Raw genomic sequence first — 21,314 nt, 5'->3', positions numbered from 1 at the left:
TTCAAGTTTTGATTTGACAAGATGTTGATCAGACCCTTGCAAAGCACGGGATACCTGTAAGATATCGATGATTGATGAATATATCACTCAACGTACCTGTAATTAAGAAATCCAAGAAACATAAATCATTCACATTTCTATTACCTTATAGCCTCATAATGAATCAATTAAAATATTATCCTTAAAAACGGAAATGTTCAATAAACGGATCCGCAGTAGCCTACAGTTTAGGCAACAGTGCCGATGAATACGCGTGAGTGAGCCATTGATCTCACCACTACAGACGCACAAGATGCAAGCTGTAGCTGTACTGTTCAACCCACTGCGGTGAAATGTCAAACCGTGCATTGTTCCATCAATGCTGTCACTCATAATACATCCAACATGCCTATTATTAGCTGCTGCTGGCCCACTATCCCTGAAATTCTCGGCTATAATCATTACAGGAACGGTGATAGCTGAGGCTATACAGTATCACTCTGGCTTCAGGCTTAGCACTATAGTTATACAATATTAACACTAGAGTGTGAACTATACAGTAGTACCATACTAGATCCAGATATAGCACTATTGTTATACAATTAGCACTGGAGTTTACACTATACACTGGTGTCATACTAGATCCAGGTTTAGCACTATAGTTATACAATTATTACCACTAGAGTTTACACTATGCAGTAGTGTCATACTAAATCCAGATATAGCACTATAGTTATACAATTAGCACTGGAGTTTACACTATACAGTAGTACCATACTAGATCCAAATATAGCACTATTCTTATACAATCAGCACCAGAGTTTACACTAAACAGTAGTGTCATACTAGATCCAGGTATAGTACTACAGTTATAAATTATAATTTATAAATTAGTACTAGAGTTTACACTATACAGTAGTGTCATACTAGATCCAGGTATACCACTACAGTTATAAAATTAGTACTAGAGTTTACACTATACAGTAGTACCATACTAGATCCAAATATAGCACTATATTATAGTATATTATTATACAATCAGCACCAGAGTTTACACTAAACAGTAGTGTCATACTAGATCCAGGTATAGTACTACGGTTATAAAATTAGTACTAGAGTTTACACTATACAGTAGTACCATACTAGATCCAAATATAGCACTATTTTTATACAATCAGCACCAGAGTTTACAGTATACAGTAGTGTCATACTAGATCCAGGTATAGTACTACAGTTATAAAATTAGCACTAGAGTTCACACTATACAGTAGTACCATACTAGATCCAAATATAGCACTATTGTTATACAATCAGCACCAGAGTTTACAATATACAGTAGTGTAATACTAGATCCAGATATAGCACTATAATAGCAGCAGAGTTTACACTATACAGTAGTGTCATACTAGATCCAAATATAGCACTATTGTTATACAATCAGAACCAGAGTTGACACTATACAATAGTATCATACTAGATCGATATATAGCCCAATAGATCTACAATCAGCACCAGAGTTGACACTATACAATATTATCATACTAGATCGAAGTGAGCACAATAGTTATACAATTAGCACCAGAGTTTACACTATACAGAAGTGTCATACTAGATCCAAATATAGCACTATAATAGCAGCAGAGTTAACACTATACAATAATGTCATACTAGATCCAGGTGTAGCACTATAGTTATACAATTAGAACTAGAGTTTACACTATACAGTAGTGTCATACTAGATCCAGGTATAGTACTACAGTTATAAAATTAGTACTAGAGTTTACACTATACAGTAGTACCATACTAGATCCAAATAAAGCACTATTGTTATACAATTAGCACCAGAGTTTACACTATACATTAGTTCCATACTAGATCCAGGTATGGCACTATAGTTATACAAAATTAGCACTAGAGTGTACACTATACAGTAGTACCATACTAGATCCAAATATAGCACTATTCTTATACAATCAGCACCAGAGTTTACACTAAACAGTAGTGTCATACTAGATCCAGGTATTGTACTACAGTTATAAAATTAGTACTAGAGTTTACACTATACAGTAGTGTCATACTAGATCCAGGTATAGCACTATAGTTATGCAATTAGAACTAGAGTTTACACTTTACAGTAGTGTCTTACTAGATCTAGGTATAGTACTACAGTTATAGAATTAGTACTAGAGTTCACACTACACAGTAGTTTCATACTAGATCCAGGTATAGCACTATAGTTATACAATTAGAACTAGAGTTTACACTTTACAGTAGTGTCTTACTAGATCCAAATAGAGCACTATTGTTATACAATTAGCACCAGAGTTTACACTATACAGTAGTGTCATACTAGATCCAGGTTTAGCACTATAGTTATACAATTAGCACAAAAATGTAAACTATACAGTAGTTTATCAGAGATTGACAATGTTGTAACAACCGAAACCGGTCTTTCTAAGTATCAATAAATCTGTGGTTTTTGACAATTTCTTAGAATTTTTATTCAATATGAATAATTACCACAATGTCAACTTCTCAACTACACAAAAAGAGACTACAGAGGTGTCATTTTAGATCCAGGTTTAGCACAATAGTAATACAATCAGCACTAAGGTGTAGTATTGTACAGATGAATAAATACTAGAAACTAATAGCAATAGATTGATTGATTGATTGATTGATTGATTGAGTACTTTATTTATGTAGATTACAATATATACTGGCTTATACACTTATATACAATAGCTTACAATACAGCAAAATTATAGATGAATTTACATAATATAGACTAAGAGAATAATTATTGAACTGTATATGATATGGAAAAGCAATTTGTAATATAATAACTATAGATAATTATATTGTTATGCATCTACATGAATTGGCGGAGCTTTGGACATATCAATGTCCATTCTTCGGAAAGAATATTGAAAATATCCTCCCCACTAACTCTCTACCAAAACCTTAATTTCATTAATCAAACTAAGTATTTATTTATTAATGGAAATATTGTAGAAGTTTTGATTAATAAGAATATTTAAGAGAAAAAAACAGAAAATTGATAAAGTGAAATAATTATATAGGTAGATAAGATCAAATTATTGATTAATAAAATGAAGTAGGCTGAAAGTAGATCAGGGTTATCAACTTTCATTAATATACAGCAGTATGCAGTGGGTAATTAAAATAACATGAGTTTCTATAATATATATATTATATACAATTCATTTTATAACAGGTTTAAAGGTTTATATTGGTGGGATGGGTGAGGGATGGTTGTCGTGTGATCGTTCTAGGGCCGAACAGTTTCAGTCATTTGTTCCAAAAGATGTTTTTTTGAAGTCAGGATGAAGCTCGCTCGGTTCTCGATGGACCTGATAGTGTGCATAGATAGAGTGCAGTAGGCTATAGTTTATTCCATCTCCAGGTTTATCGATATTGTTCTAGTATTAGAATTGCAGTGTTCATACTAACATCATCACTCGAGTGTGGAATTGTATAACTAATAGCAAATACATGTAGTAGACTATAATATTATTCCAGCTCCAGGTTTAGCGATATAGTTCTAGTATTAGCACTACAGTGTTCATACTTAGTTATAAAGTCACTTATCAATTCCGGTGACAATGAGGAATGTTCTTAATTCAATCAAAACTTTGGGGATTCTATTTCAGTGGGTAATGGATCATGGATAGTGAGTTATGATGTAACACTAGGATGATGAGTATTGGAAAGTTCTAGTCGGTAGTTATTTGTTATTTGGAATAACTACATAATAATAATATTCTTACGGCTTTTATTAGTGGAGAGTTCCTGACGGAAGTTCCACCACGCATTAAAATATCTATTGGAATAACTATTTTGAGATCAGTTGTCGATATTATACAACAACTCTTGTGAGATTTACATTAAATTGTAAGCACTCTTTATGTATAGTGTCATTGCTCCCATTTAACCAATACTAACACTTGAAAAAGTATCAACATCAAGATATTCATAATAATTAGGATAGTATCATAAATCAAGAGAAACATAATTCAGTTACTACACTGTTTCACTGTAGTATCAGGTGACCAGTTATCTAGCTACGCCATTGCTATATTTATGCAAAATGCAGTATATTGCAATCATAATTAGAGAATAGTATCATAGAGAAACGATAGTATAAGTAGATATCCCATGGTATAGGGAATTTATGTCGCAACTTTTACTGTTATCTCAAGCCGATTACTGTCGGTTATTGTCAATTTTTACTGTTTTGTTGGGGTGAGAGTGTAAGAACGGCACAATTTGAGAGACTACCAGCGTCACACAGCTGCATGGGAAAGAACTACGTGAACTATCGGCTTGGGATAACAGTAAAAGTTGCGACATAAACGCCCTTTACCATGGGATATATACTTACGCTAATGTTTCTCTATGATAGTATCTAATGGTATTACCATCTCATAATTGAATGTTCATTCTGATATAAGATAGAATCGCATCAAACACTGATTTCAATCTAGTGCTTCGATTAATTATTATGTTAATCCGGGAGCTCTGGTAATAAAGCCTATGCTATATGTGCTCATTGTACAAATATAACAACTATTAATAACTGTTATAACAATATTAATTACTGTCATGACAACTTCTAATAATAACTATTCCAACTCCTACATCATATTGGAAGTTGAAAATTTGAACGTAGAATAGAATTCATGTAGAGTAAAGGGTATCAAAAGCATGTGCCGATACACTATAGAGACCTCGAAAAGATGACGGATGACAGAGAGGCATGGAGAGTTTCTGTAAACCACCTCTATAATATAAATATAAAGAAAAATAAAATTCTCAGTACCCTTTTAGAAATATTTTATCACAACATGTTTCGAACATTTATGTCATTTTCAAGTGATAATCTCTATAATCTATAATCTACCACTCCTCTATAATCCCTCAAATATGAGAAGAGCGTTGACTGTTAACCAAAGAAGAAAGAATATGATTGAACAAATAATCAGAGAGCATGAATGAAATTTGGAAATTTAATAATAGAATGAGCATTCAATAAAACGTCAAGTTCGATAGCAAAACAGATTCAATGTTGATTTTGTGACCCATATTGTTATGAGGGTTAGCCAATTCTCTCACTAAAAACAATATTGGTCTGCTCCATATTCACCAACTCTTGCTATTACAGATCCAAAAATCAAATTCAGTATATGATTAGAGCCCTGATAAATATTGTCCCAATACAATCTGTCATATTAATTTCGTTATTCAAAGTATAACTGTCAACAAAGAGAGTTTATTGAGCTTTTCGTTTGAGTGAGCAGCCCGTATAGTTAAGGCTCTCAGAATTATTAAACTGTGATTCATTGAACAACCATTGAACTGATTTAGCTGCAACTTTGTCTATGACTGAGTGTCCCACGGTCCCACTTTACATTTAACAAACTACATCCATCCTACAGCTCTTTGTTGTATTTGTAGTTGAACTTTGTTCAAAGCTCAATGTTCATTGCCAATTGTCCACCACTAGAGGAATAGTTTTACTATTCTGAACGTAGTAGAATAGTTTTGAGATAAACTCAAGAGGATATTACTATGAAGTTATAGTACTTCCCCTGTACCGTTTAGCGTCCTGTGACAATCGCTGAATCGGGAATAAGATTTATCTGTTTCAAAACTACGATGTGTTCAACTGTGAAACGAAGTAAGATATAAAAAGGGCGATATTTTTTGAGATGGATGATGAACAATCAGAATTGAAGAATTAAATGCATAACGCACTCAAATATTATTTCTACTTTTTAGATCACTGGAACTATCACAAATTAATTTGTGTAACTTAAACTACATATTGTAACTCAAACTACATATTCAACTTAGGTATCTTAAACTACATAAGTAACTCAAACTACATATTCAACTTGGGTATCTCACATGAAATGATTTTCCATTATGTCTACGATGCTTAAGAAAGATTCAATGTATATTGTTTCCAAAGTTCAACTCATGACGTTCATTGCAAGGCTGCATGATTGAGTACAACTCAGTACCGTACTTTTAAAATTAACTCAAACTATATAGTCAACTTACGTAGCTTCCATAAAATGATCCTTTCAACAGCAACTGTCATGGGAATATAATGAGAAGAATGAATTGAGAGTATTGGATAAAACGGAGGAAAAAAGTTGAGAGGGCAAAAATATTCTTGTAAGAGCAAATTAGCATGATAATAATAATAATAATAATAATAATATTTCATTCTCAACAAAAGTATAACATAATAATAATATGATGGGATCATCAATCATGCGCAAGTAATCGTGATGGAAGTTATTGAACATTATGAACCAGTTATATAAGCTATTTATATCAAACAATCATCATTGAAAATAGTTGACAGTATCAATGAGAGATGAAAAATTTTGGTTCCTCAAGAATTTCTCAATTTTTCTGAAGAAATAAATTGAAATATAGTCGTTTGAAAGATAATTGAAGATTTGACGGGTAACAAATTGAAGAGTACAGAAGGAGAGGATACTGTAAGGAGAAAATTATGTTGAAAACAGACAGAATACAACTTGATGGGAAAAATGGGAAAAAGTGAAGAAAACGTGGGTGAGATAGGATGAGAATTAGATACATTGTGGGTGTTAGGTGGGAGAGAATTTCTCTTTACAGGAGAATAACAATAATTGGAGTTGACTTCTGGAAGTTCCTAATAGAGTCCAAAAAATAAATGGAAAGTAGATTCCCAACAATTCATTCTACTCGAATGCCAAAGAACAATAATTCGAGTGAACATTTTAAATGAAAAACATAATTTGAAGAAAATCAATTATGAAGGAAACAATAAATCATCTAAATTCGAGTATCTTGTACAAGGAGGATCTTGACACAAATTGGTTCTTGATCTACTTATAAAGTCATGATCTACGACTTCCGATAGAAAAATAATCGTTTCCAGAAACAATTATCAAAGTGGTGAGGATATTTTTCAAATGTGAAAGTTGTATGAGAGAGGGATAGAAATTATGAAATGATGTAATGAGAAGTGGGAGAAAATGATGAGAAAATAGTAAAGCTTGTGAAAAACGAATTGAAAAAAGAGATTAAGGAAGAAAACGACTCCTGCATATTCATAATTCTTATGGCTGACGGCCGAGAATTTATTCTTGTTAAATGAGATTGCAGTTCAATTTTCTTGTTTTCCAGTCTGCTGGTTATGTCAGGTCTCTTGCCTATCGAGTCTCAAAGAAGCTTTTCCAGCCTCCGCCTACCCACGATGGAAAAATTACTTAGTCGTCTGGAGAAAATCGTGAGCAACGTTGCACATAATTTTGAAACGAAATATGAGTTGATTCGTGTTTCACATAGAATAGGCCTATCCACATTTTCCGATAGTTCACGAAAATTGTAATCATGGATCTCTAGTGAACATTAATTATCATGACGATGATCGGATTAAATGGAGCATGGTGAACTGTGGATAAGATTGACATTTCAGTACATGAGAGTCAAATTTCATTGCAATTTTCTACCATATTCCTATATCTGTTCTCTCATAACTCAAATGATATTACTATTGGGTGAAATGTCATTTCTTTATCAGAATTCTGTCATCACTCTAAAAACTAACACTATAGGATACAATTCAATCCACTATTTTAATTTTAAAAAGTAGACTAAGTAGCATACTTTCACAGCACGATAAAATTTAGTTTTCATCTGAAGTTCCATTGAATAGATTTTTTTATTGGAGTGATACATTTTTAATAGCTTCATTCGTAAATGAACTGGCTATCCCTGGCTCAAATCCAGAGGATCAAACTCACGAGTTTCAGTAACAGGAATTGTTTCCAACTTTTCAAATATAATTTGATTGCAAACAAACAATTTTGTCAATTTTTTCATTCGAAATCAGTGTTTTTCTAAGTGGCACATACATGAATATGGATTCGTTGTGATTTATTCTGTTGAGAGAAAAAATACATTGGAAATATTTCATCGTGTAAAATAACATCCTGGCTGATTGGTTTCGATAAATGAACTGCATGGTTTTTCACATGTTTTTATGTGTAGCTTATCAAATCAGTATTTTGAACGGCATCCACGCATTCACTGCCAGAAAACAAGTATTCAATTATCAGAGTTGTCCCTGGAAACGTTGTTTGAATTGAAAACAGTTAGTTTAGTGGCTAAATTTTGTGCTGATATTGGAGAGTTCACTGTCATAAATTTTTATTCTCCATTTCCACGGAGATTTATGTATTGAAGGAGTACAATGTTATATAGAATCAGAATAGTTCTAGAAGTCGAGAGCATATTATTGATTAAAAACAGTGTCAAGACACCTCTACCAGAGAAAGTTGCTTCACTTATTGATACCCTGTCTAATAGAGACATGATTGATCAGAGGCTTTACTCTCTATGTCCCTCATGAGGATAAATTGTAATTGAATTTGATAGGCTACAAAAATCTGATTCCAAGCATCAAATATACGTATATTGCAAATATCAAAAGCTACTATTCTCTATTGTTCAGAAGTCAAGAGCCTCTTATTGATTGAAGACAGTTATATTTTAAATTGAAACTCAAGTATGGAGTAGCAGAAAGGAACATTTTCTCCAATAGACAATGCTTGAAACTGAAGGTTATACCAAAGTATGTGGCAATAGCAACCAACAACACTTCTACTATTGCACAGAAGAGCATAAAAACCGCCCAGGAATTTTGGGTACTAAAAGTAAATATTATCATGGCGATTATGTTGCTTAAGCCGCCATTTTGTCACACCGTTGAGGGGGAGGAGACTGTCTAGCTAGGCCAATAGTTGGCGTTCATGCCCTCGACCAATAGCAGTACTCGCCTACTAGTATAAATTCTGGTGCTCTTGTATTTAGTTTTAGTTTATCAGAGATTGACAATGGTGTAATAACCGAAACCGGTCTTTCTAATTATCAATAAATCAGTGGTTTTTTGACAATTTCTTAGTCTTTTTCATTCAATTAGGTTTGTAGCGTGAATGTTGATGTTGTGGAACTTTTCCATGATTGGAAAAAATTGAAACGTTGTCAAAAACCCACTTAATTAAATAAAAATTAATATCTTACAGGAGCATGCTTTCGTGTGTGCTCACACATCATCAGCTGTAAGTCTATACTTATCATCATTCTTCAACAGTACCCGTCGAGTGCTTCAATTGCTAGCCAAGATTTCAATGAAATTCAGAAGTGTAAATTATATTAATGTCGTTGTGAGAGTCTTTGAGTAGCAAGCCTTGATACTGTGTCTAATTTTTATTATCGGTGCGTTCCGACTCGGCATTGAAGTGACGAGATTGTATTACCGGAGAGTGTTTTGCATCCATTCAAACATCAACACATTTCAATTCCACACGAACAATTCGAGAATAATGTATTCTAATCAACGTACATCGTTCCCCTCTCTCTTGTCCTTTCGCCCCCAACCACCCAACGAATCGAGTGAATACCGACGAACGAACGAAGCAAGGTATCTCTGTGTCATACGCTTCAAGGCACTAACACGTATTGTGTTTGCGTAGTGACGCGAGGCATTGCTACCGCGTGCATTACGAGAGGAAAAAGAAGAGACGAGAGAAGGAAAAGAGTGTGCATTTCGAGAGGAGAAAGAAGAAAAGAGGGATGGAAAGGAAAGGTAAAAAGAGAGGGAAAAGTGTAAAGTGAAAGTGGCAGTGGAAGAGGAAGAGAGAATGGCGGAAGTGCATTGGAGAGGGAAGAGTGGTTTTGGAGAAGTAGAAGTGTTCTCAAGTGAAAAGAAGAAAACTGCGGGATTAGCATAGTAGAGTTAGAAAGAAGATGAGAGAAACAGGAATGAAGTAACCGAAAAGGGAGAAAAATATGAGGAAAAGAAAGGAAATGTAAAGAGAAGAGGATGAAGTGACAATGAAAAACAAAAAATGAGAATTGAATAAGAAGCAATAAGTATGGAAAGAATAAGCGAATTGAAGATAGGATAGTGTGGAAAATGATGAAAAGATATGTAAAAGAAAAGATAATGATTATGAGATGAAAATAGATATATTGGAAAGGATGATGGGGAAGATGAGGACGAATGATTAGAAAAGCTGTTCAAAGAGAAGAAAAATGAGAAAGAGGATGCGGAGTAAAGCGAATAGGAAAAGAATCACAAGATATAAAATGGAAGATAAATGATAATAATGGAGAAGTCAGATTTCAATTCTGGAAAAGAATGGTTAGATAATGCATGAGAAGAAGATTAGAATTGGATGATTAGAAAAGATGGCAAATAAATAATAAGAGAGAGTATCAAAGATTGAGATAAGAAAACCAGTAATTGGAAATTGATGGAGTAATAGGTGTGATAATTGTTTGTTCTATTCTAATTTATATTTTCAGATTGTGAGTTGGTGTAGAAATTGAAATGAACATAACGTATGTATAATATTTGGACAATTTGAAACTAGATTAGGATATTGAAGAAGTTATCGGCAATAGCCTGTTTTTTTCTTTTCCGATCGTTGTATTGTATCTGCTAACCTATAAATAATGAGAGGGAGGATAAGAAGAGCTGTGAAGATGAGGTGGAGGAAATAGAAGAGAAAGACAAAATGAAAGATAGAGTAGCAGAAATTTTGTAAGAGAATCAAAGTGAATTAGGAGATGAAAGAGGAGAGAACGAGAGAGGACGTTGCAGAGAGAGAGACTGACAATATTCTAAGAGAAAGCAAGGATTGAGAGAGATTACAAAGGAGGTGCAATAAAAATTTGCGACGTGTAAGAGTAATAGAATACGTTGAGAGAAAGCCGTGAAAATAAAATACACCTGTAGAAACGTAGTGGAATGAGCAGTGAAATCGATATAAGTGGTTTCTGGTCATACTCACATTCAAAATTTCACCCTTATCTTCCATGTGGTTTTCCTAATGTGTTTGTATGTTAGCCAAACTGTTTCCAGATCATCTATTCTTATTCTTCCTTTCCTCCCTCCCCTTCTCTCTTCATCTCCTTCCAACCCTGTTAAATACTTCTCTTTTCCGTTCATACGTTCACCATTAACTTTTCATTTTCTCTCTTCTCTCTCTCTTCTTCTTCCTCCCTCTCTAATGCCTGGAGTTCGGCACGAACTCTTCTCTCATTTCTCAAATCTCTTCTTGAACCTTCATCATCACTCCTCTCCTACATATTTTCTATCCTCTTTTCCTCTCTTCATCCACCTTCATTTACTTCTCATTATCTTCTTCTTGTAGTCAATCCACCGTCATTATTCTTGGTCTTCCTTTCTCTCACACTTCTTTCAATGTTTCCTCTTCCACTATTATTTCTTCTTTACTTTTTCATTTCATTAAGTTCCAGTACTCTTTCAGATCCACATTGATCCCATCTCTCATCATTATCCTTCTCCTTTCCTTCCTAATCCTCTGTTTCTTCATCCACTCCCTCTTTTGCTTTTTCAATTACACTTTCTTCTCCGTCTTCTGCAAATCATTCGACTCTCCACATTCATCGTATAACTTTGATTCTCCATACTGTACTTGTTTTTTCCCTTCATTTTTCCTGTACTTCGGGCTTGCAAATTCCCTCTTTTACCGTTTCAATCATTACATTTTCTTCTCCGTCTTTTTCAAATCATTCGACTGACCACATTTATGATATAAATTTTATTACTTTAATGATATCATTACTTTCATTCTCCATCCTCATTCTTCCCTTCCTTTTTCTTCTACTTTGGGCTTGCAAATTCCCTATTTTACCGTTTTAATTACACTTTTTTCTCCGTCTTCCTCAAATCATTTGACTCACCACATTTATCCTATTACTTTCATTTTTAGATTGATTTTTCTCTTCCTTTTTCCTCTAATTTGGGCTAGCAATAGGCTACTTCATGTTATTATTCCCCTTCTTCCATTTCCATGCATTTTTTCGTTTTCTCCCATCTCGTTCCACCTTTCCATATAGTTTTCATCCTCTCTCAATCCATCTTTTTCCTCCCTGTGGTTTCTTAGCCTATTACACACCTTCTTCTATTATTCTTCTCTGAATTCTTCCTCCTTCACTCTCATATTCATTTCTCCTCCTCTCCACTCATCATTGTTCATTTTTCATTTTTCGTTAGGTCTTCTCTCTAAACGTCTTCAACATCATACTCCTCTCCATTCCTCCTACTCATTTCTCTTATTCATCTCCCCTCATTCATCTTCACCTAGTCTTCTTCTCCTCTGCATTCTCCTCCTTCTCTTTCTCCTCCTCAGCCTCTTCCTCCTCCTCCACCTCCTCCTCCTCTTCCACATCTCCTCCTCCTCCAAACCTCCTACTTCTCCTTCTCCTCATCCTCCCCCTCCCACTCCTCCTTCTCCTCCACCCTCGCCACAACCACCACCTCCTTCTCTACCACATCTCCTCCTCCTCAACACCTCCTTCTCCTCATTTGGTAGAGAGTTAGTGGGGAGGATATTTTTAATATTCTTTCCGAAGAATGGACATTGATATGTCCAAAGCTCCGCCAATTTATGTAGATGCATAACAATATAATTATTATCTGTAGTTATCATATTACAATTTGCTTTTTCATATCATATACAGTTCAATAATTATTTTCTTAGTCTATATTATGTAAATTCATCTATAATTTTGCTGTATTGTAAGCTATTGTATATAAGTGTATAAGCCAGTATATATTGTAATCTACATAAATAAAGCACTCAATCAATCAATCAATCCTTCTCCTACTCCCCTCTTCTCCTCCTCCACCTCCTCCTCCTCTTCCACAACCTTTCCTCCTCGAAACCTCCTCCTTCTCCTTCTTTTTATCCTCCTCCTCCCACTCCTCCTCCTCCTCGTCCCGTTCTCCTTCTCCTCCCACTCCTCACCTCCTCCCATCACCACCTCCTCCTTCTCTACCACATGTCCTCCTCCTCCACACCTCCTTCTCCTCCTCCCCCTCCTCCTCCTCCTCCTATTCCTCCTCCTCCAAACTCATATTTCCTTCCATTTTTTGTTGGGTCTGCTCTCAAAACATCTTCAACATCACAACCCTCCCTTCTTTATCCTCTCCACGTATTCTCACCCTCCTCCTCGTTACCCGTCCTTCCATCACCCGTCCTCCTCGACTCCCGTCCTCCCATCCACTCTTTTATTTTTCACAGTTCTCCTCCTAAACCGTCTCCAACAGCATCACACCTCCGCTAAATGGGCGATGCACACTCAATGGTAATGCGTTTATAACGAATTCCGCGCGCAGATCCCACTTCAAGTTAGCAGTTCACTAGACAAACTCACTAGTATCCATTATATATGTGTACACTTTCAGGCATCTGCCGTCTGCGTTCAGAACGCACTCTGATGCCAAGATAAGTGGTGCTGCATTCTTGTGTGTCAACGTTCTCGTTTTGTATCAAACTCGTATCAGGCGACACAGTTACGGTGCAAACCCATTTCTGACGACTCCGAAATGGGAATGTGCGTAATTAGAATTTGTATCCTCGCTTGTAATGGTGAGTCTGCAGTAATGTTAATGTTGAGGACTCTCACGTGTTTTTGGAGTTGTTAGACTATTCAACTATTCAGGAAAAATTAGTTCTCCAGATGTGAATGTGTGTTTCACTATTATGTACAGAGCTGATGTTCCATCACAGTGCTTAGGCTGGAAAGTGTGGTTTTTGAGAATTTCACACCTTTACCACAATGAGCTCAGTGTAAGTTAAGAGAATTCCAGAAACAAATATGGAACCAAGACAAATAATTCGAGAACCATCTGAATAAGCTGGAAAGAAACTTTGTTATATTCATGAATTACTATTGAGGAGAAGGATGACTTGATTCTGAGTTGACTGGGTTGCAAAAATCTATAGCTACTAGTATAACATCTCATTAACACAAGTTATTCTATTACATACATTTTAACAATACACTCCATTTTATGATATACATTATTATAACGGAGATATACTAGTATAATATCTCATTAACACAAGTGATCCTATCACATACATTATAACAAAACATTTCATACGTCTACCACAATTATCTTACTGTCGCTGAAGAGAATTCCAGAAACAAATCTAGAAAACAGATTCCAGGACAAATAATTCCAGAACTATTTGAATAAGCTGTGAAAGACGTGTATTATATCTATGGAATACTCGTCAAGGAATGTATGGCTTAGTCCTGAGTAGAGTAGGTTACCAAAAGCACGGTATATAAAAGAAGAATATTTTCATCTGAATAAAGTGATCAAAATATACAGCTACTATCGTCTCATTGAGACAAGTAATTTCATACATTCTACATTAATAAAGGAAATGTTAATGGTATTAATTTGTTTATCTTCTAGCCTACAGTCTTAGACATCAATATCTTTGACGCACAAGCCAAAGATCAATTACAATATTACAACTAGTCCATTATTACTGTACATAGCAGTAATTAAACTGCATGTATCGTGTACTCTCTCCAGTCGCTTGATTCTACCACTGTATCACCTACAAGATCATACTCCAACACATCATTTTCATTTTAATTCAGCTTGAGAAAGGACGCACTCTAACATTCCACTTTTTCTGTAACAATCATATCCAACATACTTCTTGTACCGTCTCCATGGCGGAGGTTGGCTATCATGATGACGATTTTTATTTTATTCACAGCTGCTCTGAATAGGTCGAACAAACACATATACGAATATCCGCTATTTCATATCAATTCATTGACTATGATATTATGAATGATTAATCAGACGAATAGGTCGATTCAAAAAAATGAAGAAGTCATACAACTAGCCATAATAAAGGCTGACACAGTGATCATGAAAACTTATCACATACAGCTTAAAGTAGGCTACTTATCCAACGTCCAACGTTGTGGGGGTGGATTTACATTTTTATGGAATTCATAGATTTTATGGAACAGGTTCCATAAAACAGGTTAAAACCAAGACTCTATCGGTCTTGCCAAGAAGAGATTGGATAGAACACATTCATGTGTTCATCCTAATGTTTGTTTAACATATCTATATGATGGCTGACAGATTGTAGATGAAAACGGATGACATAGCTTGAGGTACTCTCATCATTTGGACATTATCGTTCATTATCCAACCTCAGAAGATGTTTTATAATAAATAATATCAACTACTTAGATTTCATGAAATAGGTTTAAAGTTTCAGCATAGAGAAACAATAGCGTAAGAAACTTAACGTAACGTAACGTGAGAGAAACAATGCTATTGTTGAAACGTAACGTATTGTTGAAACGTAACGTAAGAGAAACAATGCTATTGTTGAAACGTAACGTAAGAGAAACAATGCTATTGTTGAAACGTAACGTATTGTTGAAATGTAACATAAGAGAAACAATGCTATTGTTGAAACGTAACGTATTGTTGAAACGTAACGTAAGAGAAACAATGCTATTGTTGAAACATAACGTATTGTTGAAACGTAACGTAAGAGAAACAATGCTATTGTTGAAACGTAACGTATTGTTGAAACGTAACATAAGAGAAACAATGCTATTGTTGAAACGTAACGTATTGTTGAAACGTAACGTAAGAGAAACAATGCTATTGTTGAAACGTAACGTATTGTTGAAACGTAACATAAGAGAGACAATGCTATTGTTTCTCTATGGTTTCAGTCAACAAGGCATAAATCGACAAACATTTAGCTGTTTAATGTCATATTTGTTCAACATATTATTCATTTGTTCAAACGCCCTTTTATTCAGTCACGATCCACTCCACAAAACTAACGGAAAACCTCCTGTTTCTGTGTGTTTTAGGCGCCCTTGGCGTCCAAATCACCGCCTTGCGGGTACCAGCTTCGGTACGCAACGGCTCTGCATCTGTGCTGCTGGACTGCGAGTACTCGCTTCGCCCGGACGAGACGCAGGCCGACTCAGGTCTGGTGGTTAAGTGGTTCTTCAACGCCACGCCGGCGCCCGTCTATCAGTGGATACGCGGCAACCGGCCGCAGGAGTTGGGTGTTCTTCGAGGAAGACTCAAGCTGGATCACAAGGCTAGTCGGCACCCTGCTACTATGCATAGGGCGCTCTATATCCTCAACCCCACCACAGATCTGTCCGGAGAGTACAAGTGTGTCGTCTCCACATTCGATGACGAGGATTTCATGATCAAGACGATGACAGTTTTTGGTGAGTCATTTCAATTATTATTATTAGTAAGTTATGTATTTTTGAATCAATGAATGTATTAAATATAAATTTCAAGTTAAGCTTCCACTCTAGCTTCACATTTTTCAATTACTACATTGTGACCCCATTGAAGTCTAAATTTTATATTACAGCTATATTATATCTTACTAGCCGTCAGGCTCGCTTCGCTCACCATATCCGTCTAGCAAAGGGGCCCCTCCCCCTGGACCCCCGACCGAATCGTCCAGAAATGAGATCAGCGGGCTCGCTTCGCTCGCCTGCATTTTTCATTAGTTATTATTCCAACTTTATTTGGCGTTATTTCAAATTCCTTCTAACACAACATTATTACACCCCAGCTGAGCTTCTGTAGTAAATTTGAACATTTTCTGTTCATTTGTTCTCGAGAAATCTGAGAAAGCGCAAAAAAACGCTGGAAAAACGCAGATTTTGGGCGTATCTTTGGCGTTACTTCAAATTCCTTCCAACAAAACGTTATTACACCCTGGCTTAGCTTCTGTACTGAAATGAACAATTTCTGTTCATTTGTTCTCGATAAATCTGAGAAAAAGCAAAAAACGCTGGAAAAGCGCTAATTTTGGGCGTATCTTTGACGCTATTGCAAATTCCTTCTAACACAGCATTATTACATCCTAGCTGAACTTCTGTACTGAATTTGAACATTTTCTGTTCATTTGTCCTGAGATAACGCAGATTTTGGGCGTATCTTTGGAAATTTTTGCAAATCTGTTCGTAGTGCGCCTCTAGAGGGCCAACTGACCATACCTACCAAATTTGAACGTTTTTGGTCCGGTAGATTTTTAGTTCTGCGAGTGAGTGAGTCAGTCAGTCAGTGAGTGAGTGCCATTTCGTTTTTATGTATCTTATAGATATAATTTCTATACCAATGATTCGAGGAGAGTTAGATCAAACTAATAGTTCGAGGGTCATGTTATGTACCTTTGCCTGAATCATGTCAACGTATTATTCCAAGACATATAATTCTCATTGACCGAACGTAGTGAGGTCTATGTTTCAACTCGGATTTTCTTTTGTCTGTCTGTATGTAACGCGATTACAGCCAAACGCGTTGATAGAATTTGATGAGATTTGGCAGGAATATTCCTTTTTCAACTGCGCGTCGATGTATTCATAAGGTTTTTGAATTTTTGCATTTTATGGATAATATGAAAAGAAAAGGAATTCCTCCATACTCTGATATCACTATATATATTATCATCCACTTCGAAGATAGGATCAATCAGACTATAGAATTATTCATAATCAATCAGCTGACAAGTGGATTGATTATTCATTGCATGCATTACACAGATGTCTGGCCGTGTCTATTTCTATAAGGTGGGGTTCCAAAATTTTTTGGGATGCGTGCCCATCAGTATCAATATTTTCACACTTTAAAAACGAATTACCTAATAGGTGATTGAAAATAAAATGAAAATTGATTAAATGAACTTAATAATGCTGAAGGAATTATAATATTCTTGATTGAAAAAAATTGATTTTAAAATAGTTGAGAAATATTTTTATTAGATGGAAAGATTATCACGGAACTGGATAAAATATCATATGGGATACAAATTGAAACGTGAACTGACGTGACTGGAATGTGAGTTTATTTACATAAGTGAGTTTTTGATATTGGAGGAAACAAATAACAGTTTTTAGGAGTGAATTATGATTCAACTGAATCAACTAGAACAGGTGACATCAGATACTTCTTGTGGATGAGAATACTGCGTGAGGTCTACTGTTCACAGAGCTACCAGTATACATAATAAGCAGCGGAATCATCCATTAAATCCCCAACAATTTATATCCCCCGAAGTAATTTATATTACTTTGCCAAAACAACTAAAGTTAAACAGAATATGAACACTTGGATCAAGAGCAATTATTTTTCTTTCTATGAGATACTATCACTAAGCTGGACTTCCTAAATATTTAGGAAGTCCTGCACTAAGGGCCGGATTCCGAGTTCGAGATCTAGCTAAGTTCTAGACTTTGAACAGCTGGAGTCAGAAAAAGAGCTTTGCGAAACGGGGAAAACCGTAGTTCTTATGATAATCTTTATTAGTTTTCTATAAGTTAATTGGTCTAGTTTTTCCTTAACAGAATGCAAATTCCTAAATAATTCAAATTGGCTGATACTTCACACTATTTTATTCCGTGTTGGATTTTATAGATCATCGAAACTTAATTTGAACGTGGACTGCGACTACGCCCCGTTTCGGAAAACCAATTTTCTGACTCCAGCTGTTTAAAGTCTAGAACTTAGTTGAATCCCGAGCTCAGAAACCGGCCCTATACTTACTCTTCTGACTTGTGTGCTTGCTTATTCTCTAACCCTAGCTGCGTTTACACCAAAGTCATCAACAAAATGTTAATAACTTAATCCTTATAGTTTCTATTGGATTGAACATAACACATGGTGAAAATATGTGTTTGTCAATTTCTATTCAATGTAATAGAATCTATAATCATCAAGTTATCAACATTTTGTTAATAAATTTGGTGTAAACGCGGCTTTAGTGAATCATCCAGTATTCCAAATGTTTGTTTACCTCCAAGAATTCAGTTATCCAGTTAGTATCGAAAAATAAACACTGTGGCATTCGGTTCAATTCTCCAATTGAACATAATATTCTCCAATATTTCAATATTGGCCGGCTTTGTCGAATGATCTAGTCGATATTAAATTTATGCTCAACTATTGATATTGATCTGTCTATTGAATTATCATGAATTAACTCATTTGAGAAGACATATACTTACTTATACATTTATAGTGAATGACATCTATGCTGTTCTTGAAAAAAAAAACTTTCAATAATTTGACAATTCAACTATAAAACTAGTCGAAAATCAATAGCTTACATTCTACCGTGTGCTCAGGAAGCAGAATCACTCCGCCACCATTTCCATGATGCTGAACAACAACCCTTCCCCTTTTCCGACGCAACTAGCCTAATTTATGAGCATAGCCGCTGTGTGATATCATTATACGTGAGAGAGCCTCCAACATCATATTTCCAAGTAATTACTTTCAGTTTATTTTGGTTTCAATTAATAAAGCTTTGCGTTTTTGGAGCTTCGCCGGTTTGCAACGGAGCGACGTTGCCGTTATTTTCTAATTAGTTCTTGATTAAATTGCGGAGGCTTCGATTTTGTCAACGAAATTCATTTACTAAACGCGGGAAAGCCGTTACCAACGGAATCAGGATTTACAGCACATATTTCAAATTCTCTCCCACCGTATTCCATGTAGCCTACCTTATTCCAACCCTCTTCCTGTATTTCTATTCTTATCTCACGTTTTCTTCTATACTTTTTCATCTTATCACTCCATACTTTAATTTTCCCTATTTTCTCATCTTGCTTATAAGGTTTGTAGCCATATTGCTCTTTTTGCTCCTTCGATTCTATCATTCCGTCGTAAATGTTGTATTTATTTCCCAACAGATCTTGTTATTTTACATTTTAAGAATGCTCTACTTTAAAGTTTATTCAACGTTTCTATTTATTATTATTATAATAATTTTTTTTACTTTTTTTCATTTAAAATATTGTTTTGTTTTATTCCATTTTACTGTGTATTGCTTGTTAAATCATAATTTAGTATTGTATTGGAGGGTTAAGTGTAAGAGAGGGCTGACTGCGCCCTAACTTCGCCCTCCCAGGTATAAAATAGAGGCAGTCATTCTATTCTATTCTACTCTCTCTCTCTCAGGATTTTCTATTCATCTACTTTTTTACACTATCTATCATTGGTGTACTTGTGGACTAGCACTCACTTCCAACTTGGTCAAATCATTTTACTAATAATGTACATTCAATAAACATTTATCTACATATCTTTTGGGTATCGGAATATCGGAAGATGAGACATCGATGCTTTGAACATCGATGTTTTTTCACCTTAACATCGTTAATTGGAAAACATCAAACAGTAAACATCGATGTATCGATACCCATCCCTAATATCTATACTAGAAAAATATTAGAACAATGAAAGAATGATATCCTTGAGAATTTGCTTCAGCCAACAAGATTGCCGACGGCGAAATTATATTGAGGAACTCAGAATCTCCAAATTGGATTATCTAATTCAAATTCTAATTCTAATTCAAATTTTTATTCTCTCGGAATTCATACAAAATATTAACGAAAGTATAACACGAAAAGTTACAAGTGAACAAGATACTACTCACAAAAAGTACAGTATGTTACTGGAATTTGTCCGCGAATAGGAGTCAGATACAAAGTGTTATAAGTAAGATTATTAGGAAAAGGAGTTGGGAAGAAGAAAGATTTAGAATTTAAGTATGATGTAATGAAGATGAAATGAAGATGATTGAGTGGAAGCTCGCACATACATACAAAACAAAGATTTCTAGTATCATTTACCATTATAAATGACACCCATTTGTAGAGAAAGAGCGATAATACCTATCAATCTGCAGAGAAATAATATAATTAAAATATCAATCAATTCCATAGTGTAGTATAATTCAACAGAAAGACAGTGTCAAGCTCACTAGATAAAAATCACATCATTTAAATAATGATTAATCACTACGTTACTCATTTTTTTAAAGACAAGTGGGACCCAAGAATCATTATGCTGATAATAATATCAAGTGAATTGGCTGGCTCAGGTCATTATGGTGATGACAACTACATCTGGATATTGCTTGTAATTGAGCTATATGAACTTTCTCATATAGAGGACTAGTAGGTAACCCGTGCTTCGCAAGGGTCTATTTTAAAACTGCAAAATAAAAACTTGACGTAATAAAATATCGAAATCAGAAAATAGGCCTATAACCATCCTCGGTTAACGAAGAATCTATATGCAAAATTTCAAATCAATCAGTTGAGTATATTTCAGACGTGATGATGCGTCAAACATAATTCCCTATTCCTTACGTGTTTAAGGCAGTTCTTTCCTTTATTATAGTATAGAAAACTGAAGAATACATAATACTTGGAAACCTCACAGAATATTATTGATTTTTCCAATACATCAATAAATTTTAGTTCGATTAGGATCCTCCTCAATTTGAATCAGGCAGCCTTTTATTTTCCCAATTCCAAACAAAATACCTAAAATACTCGTTTCACTGGGAATTCGTGTCTGATAGTACATTATAACTGAAGAATATAAATTA

General features: G+C 35.0%; 1 protein-coding gene across 1 annotated transcript in view; it reads left to right on the top strand.

The window, feature by feature from the left end:
• LOC111051075 overlaps positions 1 to 21,314 on the top strand; it is a 196,233-nt gene that overhangs the window by 60,848 nt on the left and 114,071 nt on the right. Inside the window, exon 2 of the mRNA XM_039432046.1 lies at positions 15,754 to 16,125. Within this exon, the coding sequence (XP_039287980.1) occupies positions 15,754 to 16,125 (372 nt within the window). The remainder of the gene's footprint in view (positions 1 to 15,753; positions 16,126 to 21,314) is intronic.

Source organism: Nilaparvata lugens, chromosome 7, assembly GCF_014356525.2.
Source record: "Nilaparvata lugens isolate BPH chromosome 7, ASM1435652v1, whole genome shotgun sequence".
Lineage (NCBI taxonomy): Eukaryota > Metazoa > Arthropoda > Insecta > Hemiptera > Delphacidae > Nilaparvata > Nilaparvata lugens.
The sequence above is the reverse complement of the archived record's forward strand: the minus strand, read 5'-3'. Positions and strand labels throughout refer to the sequence as shown.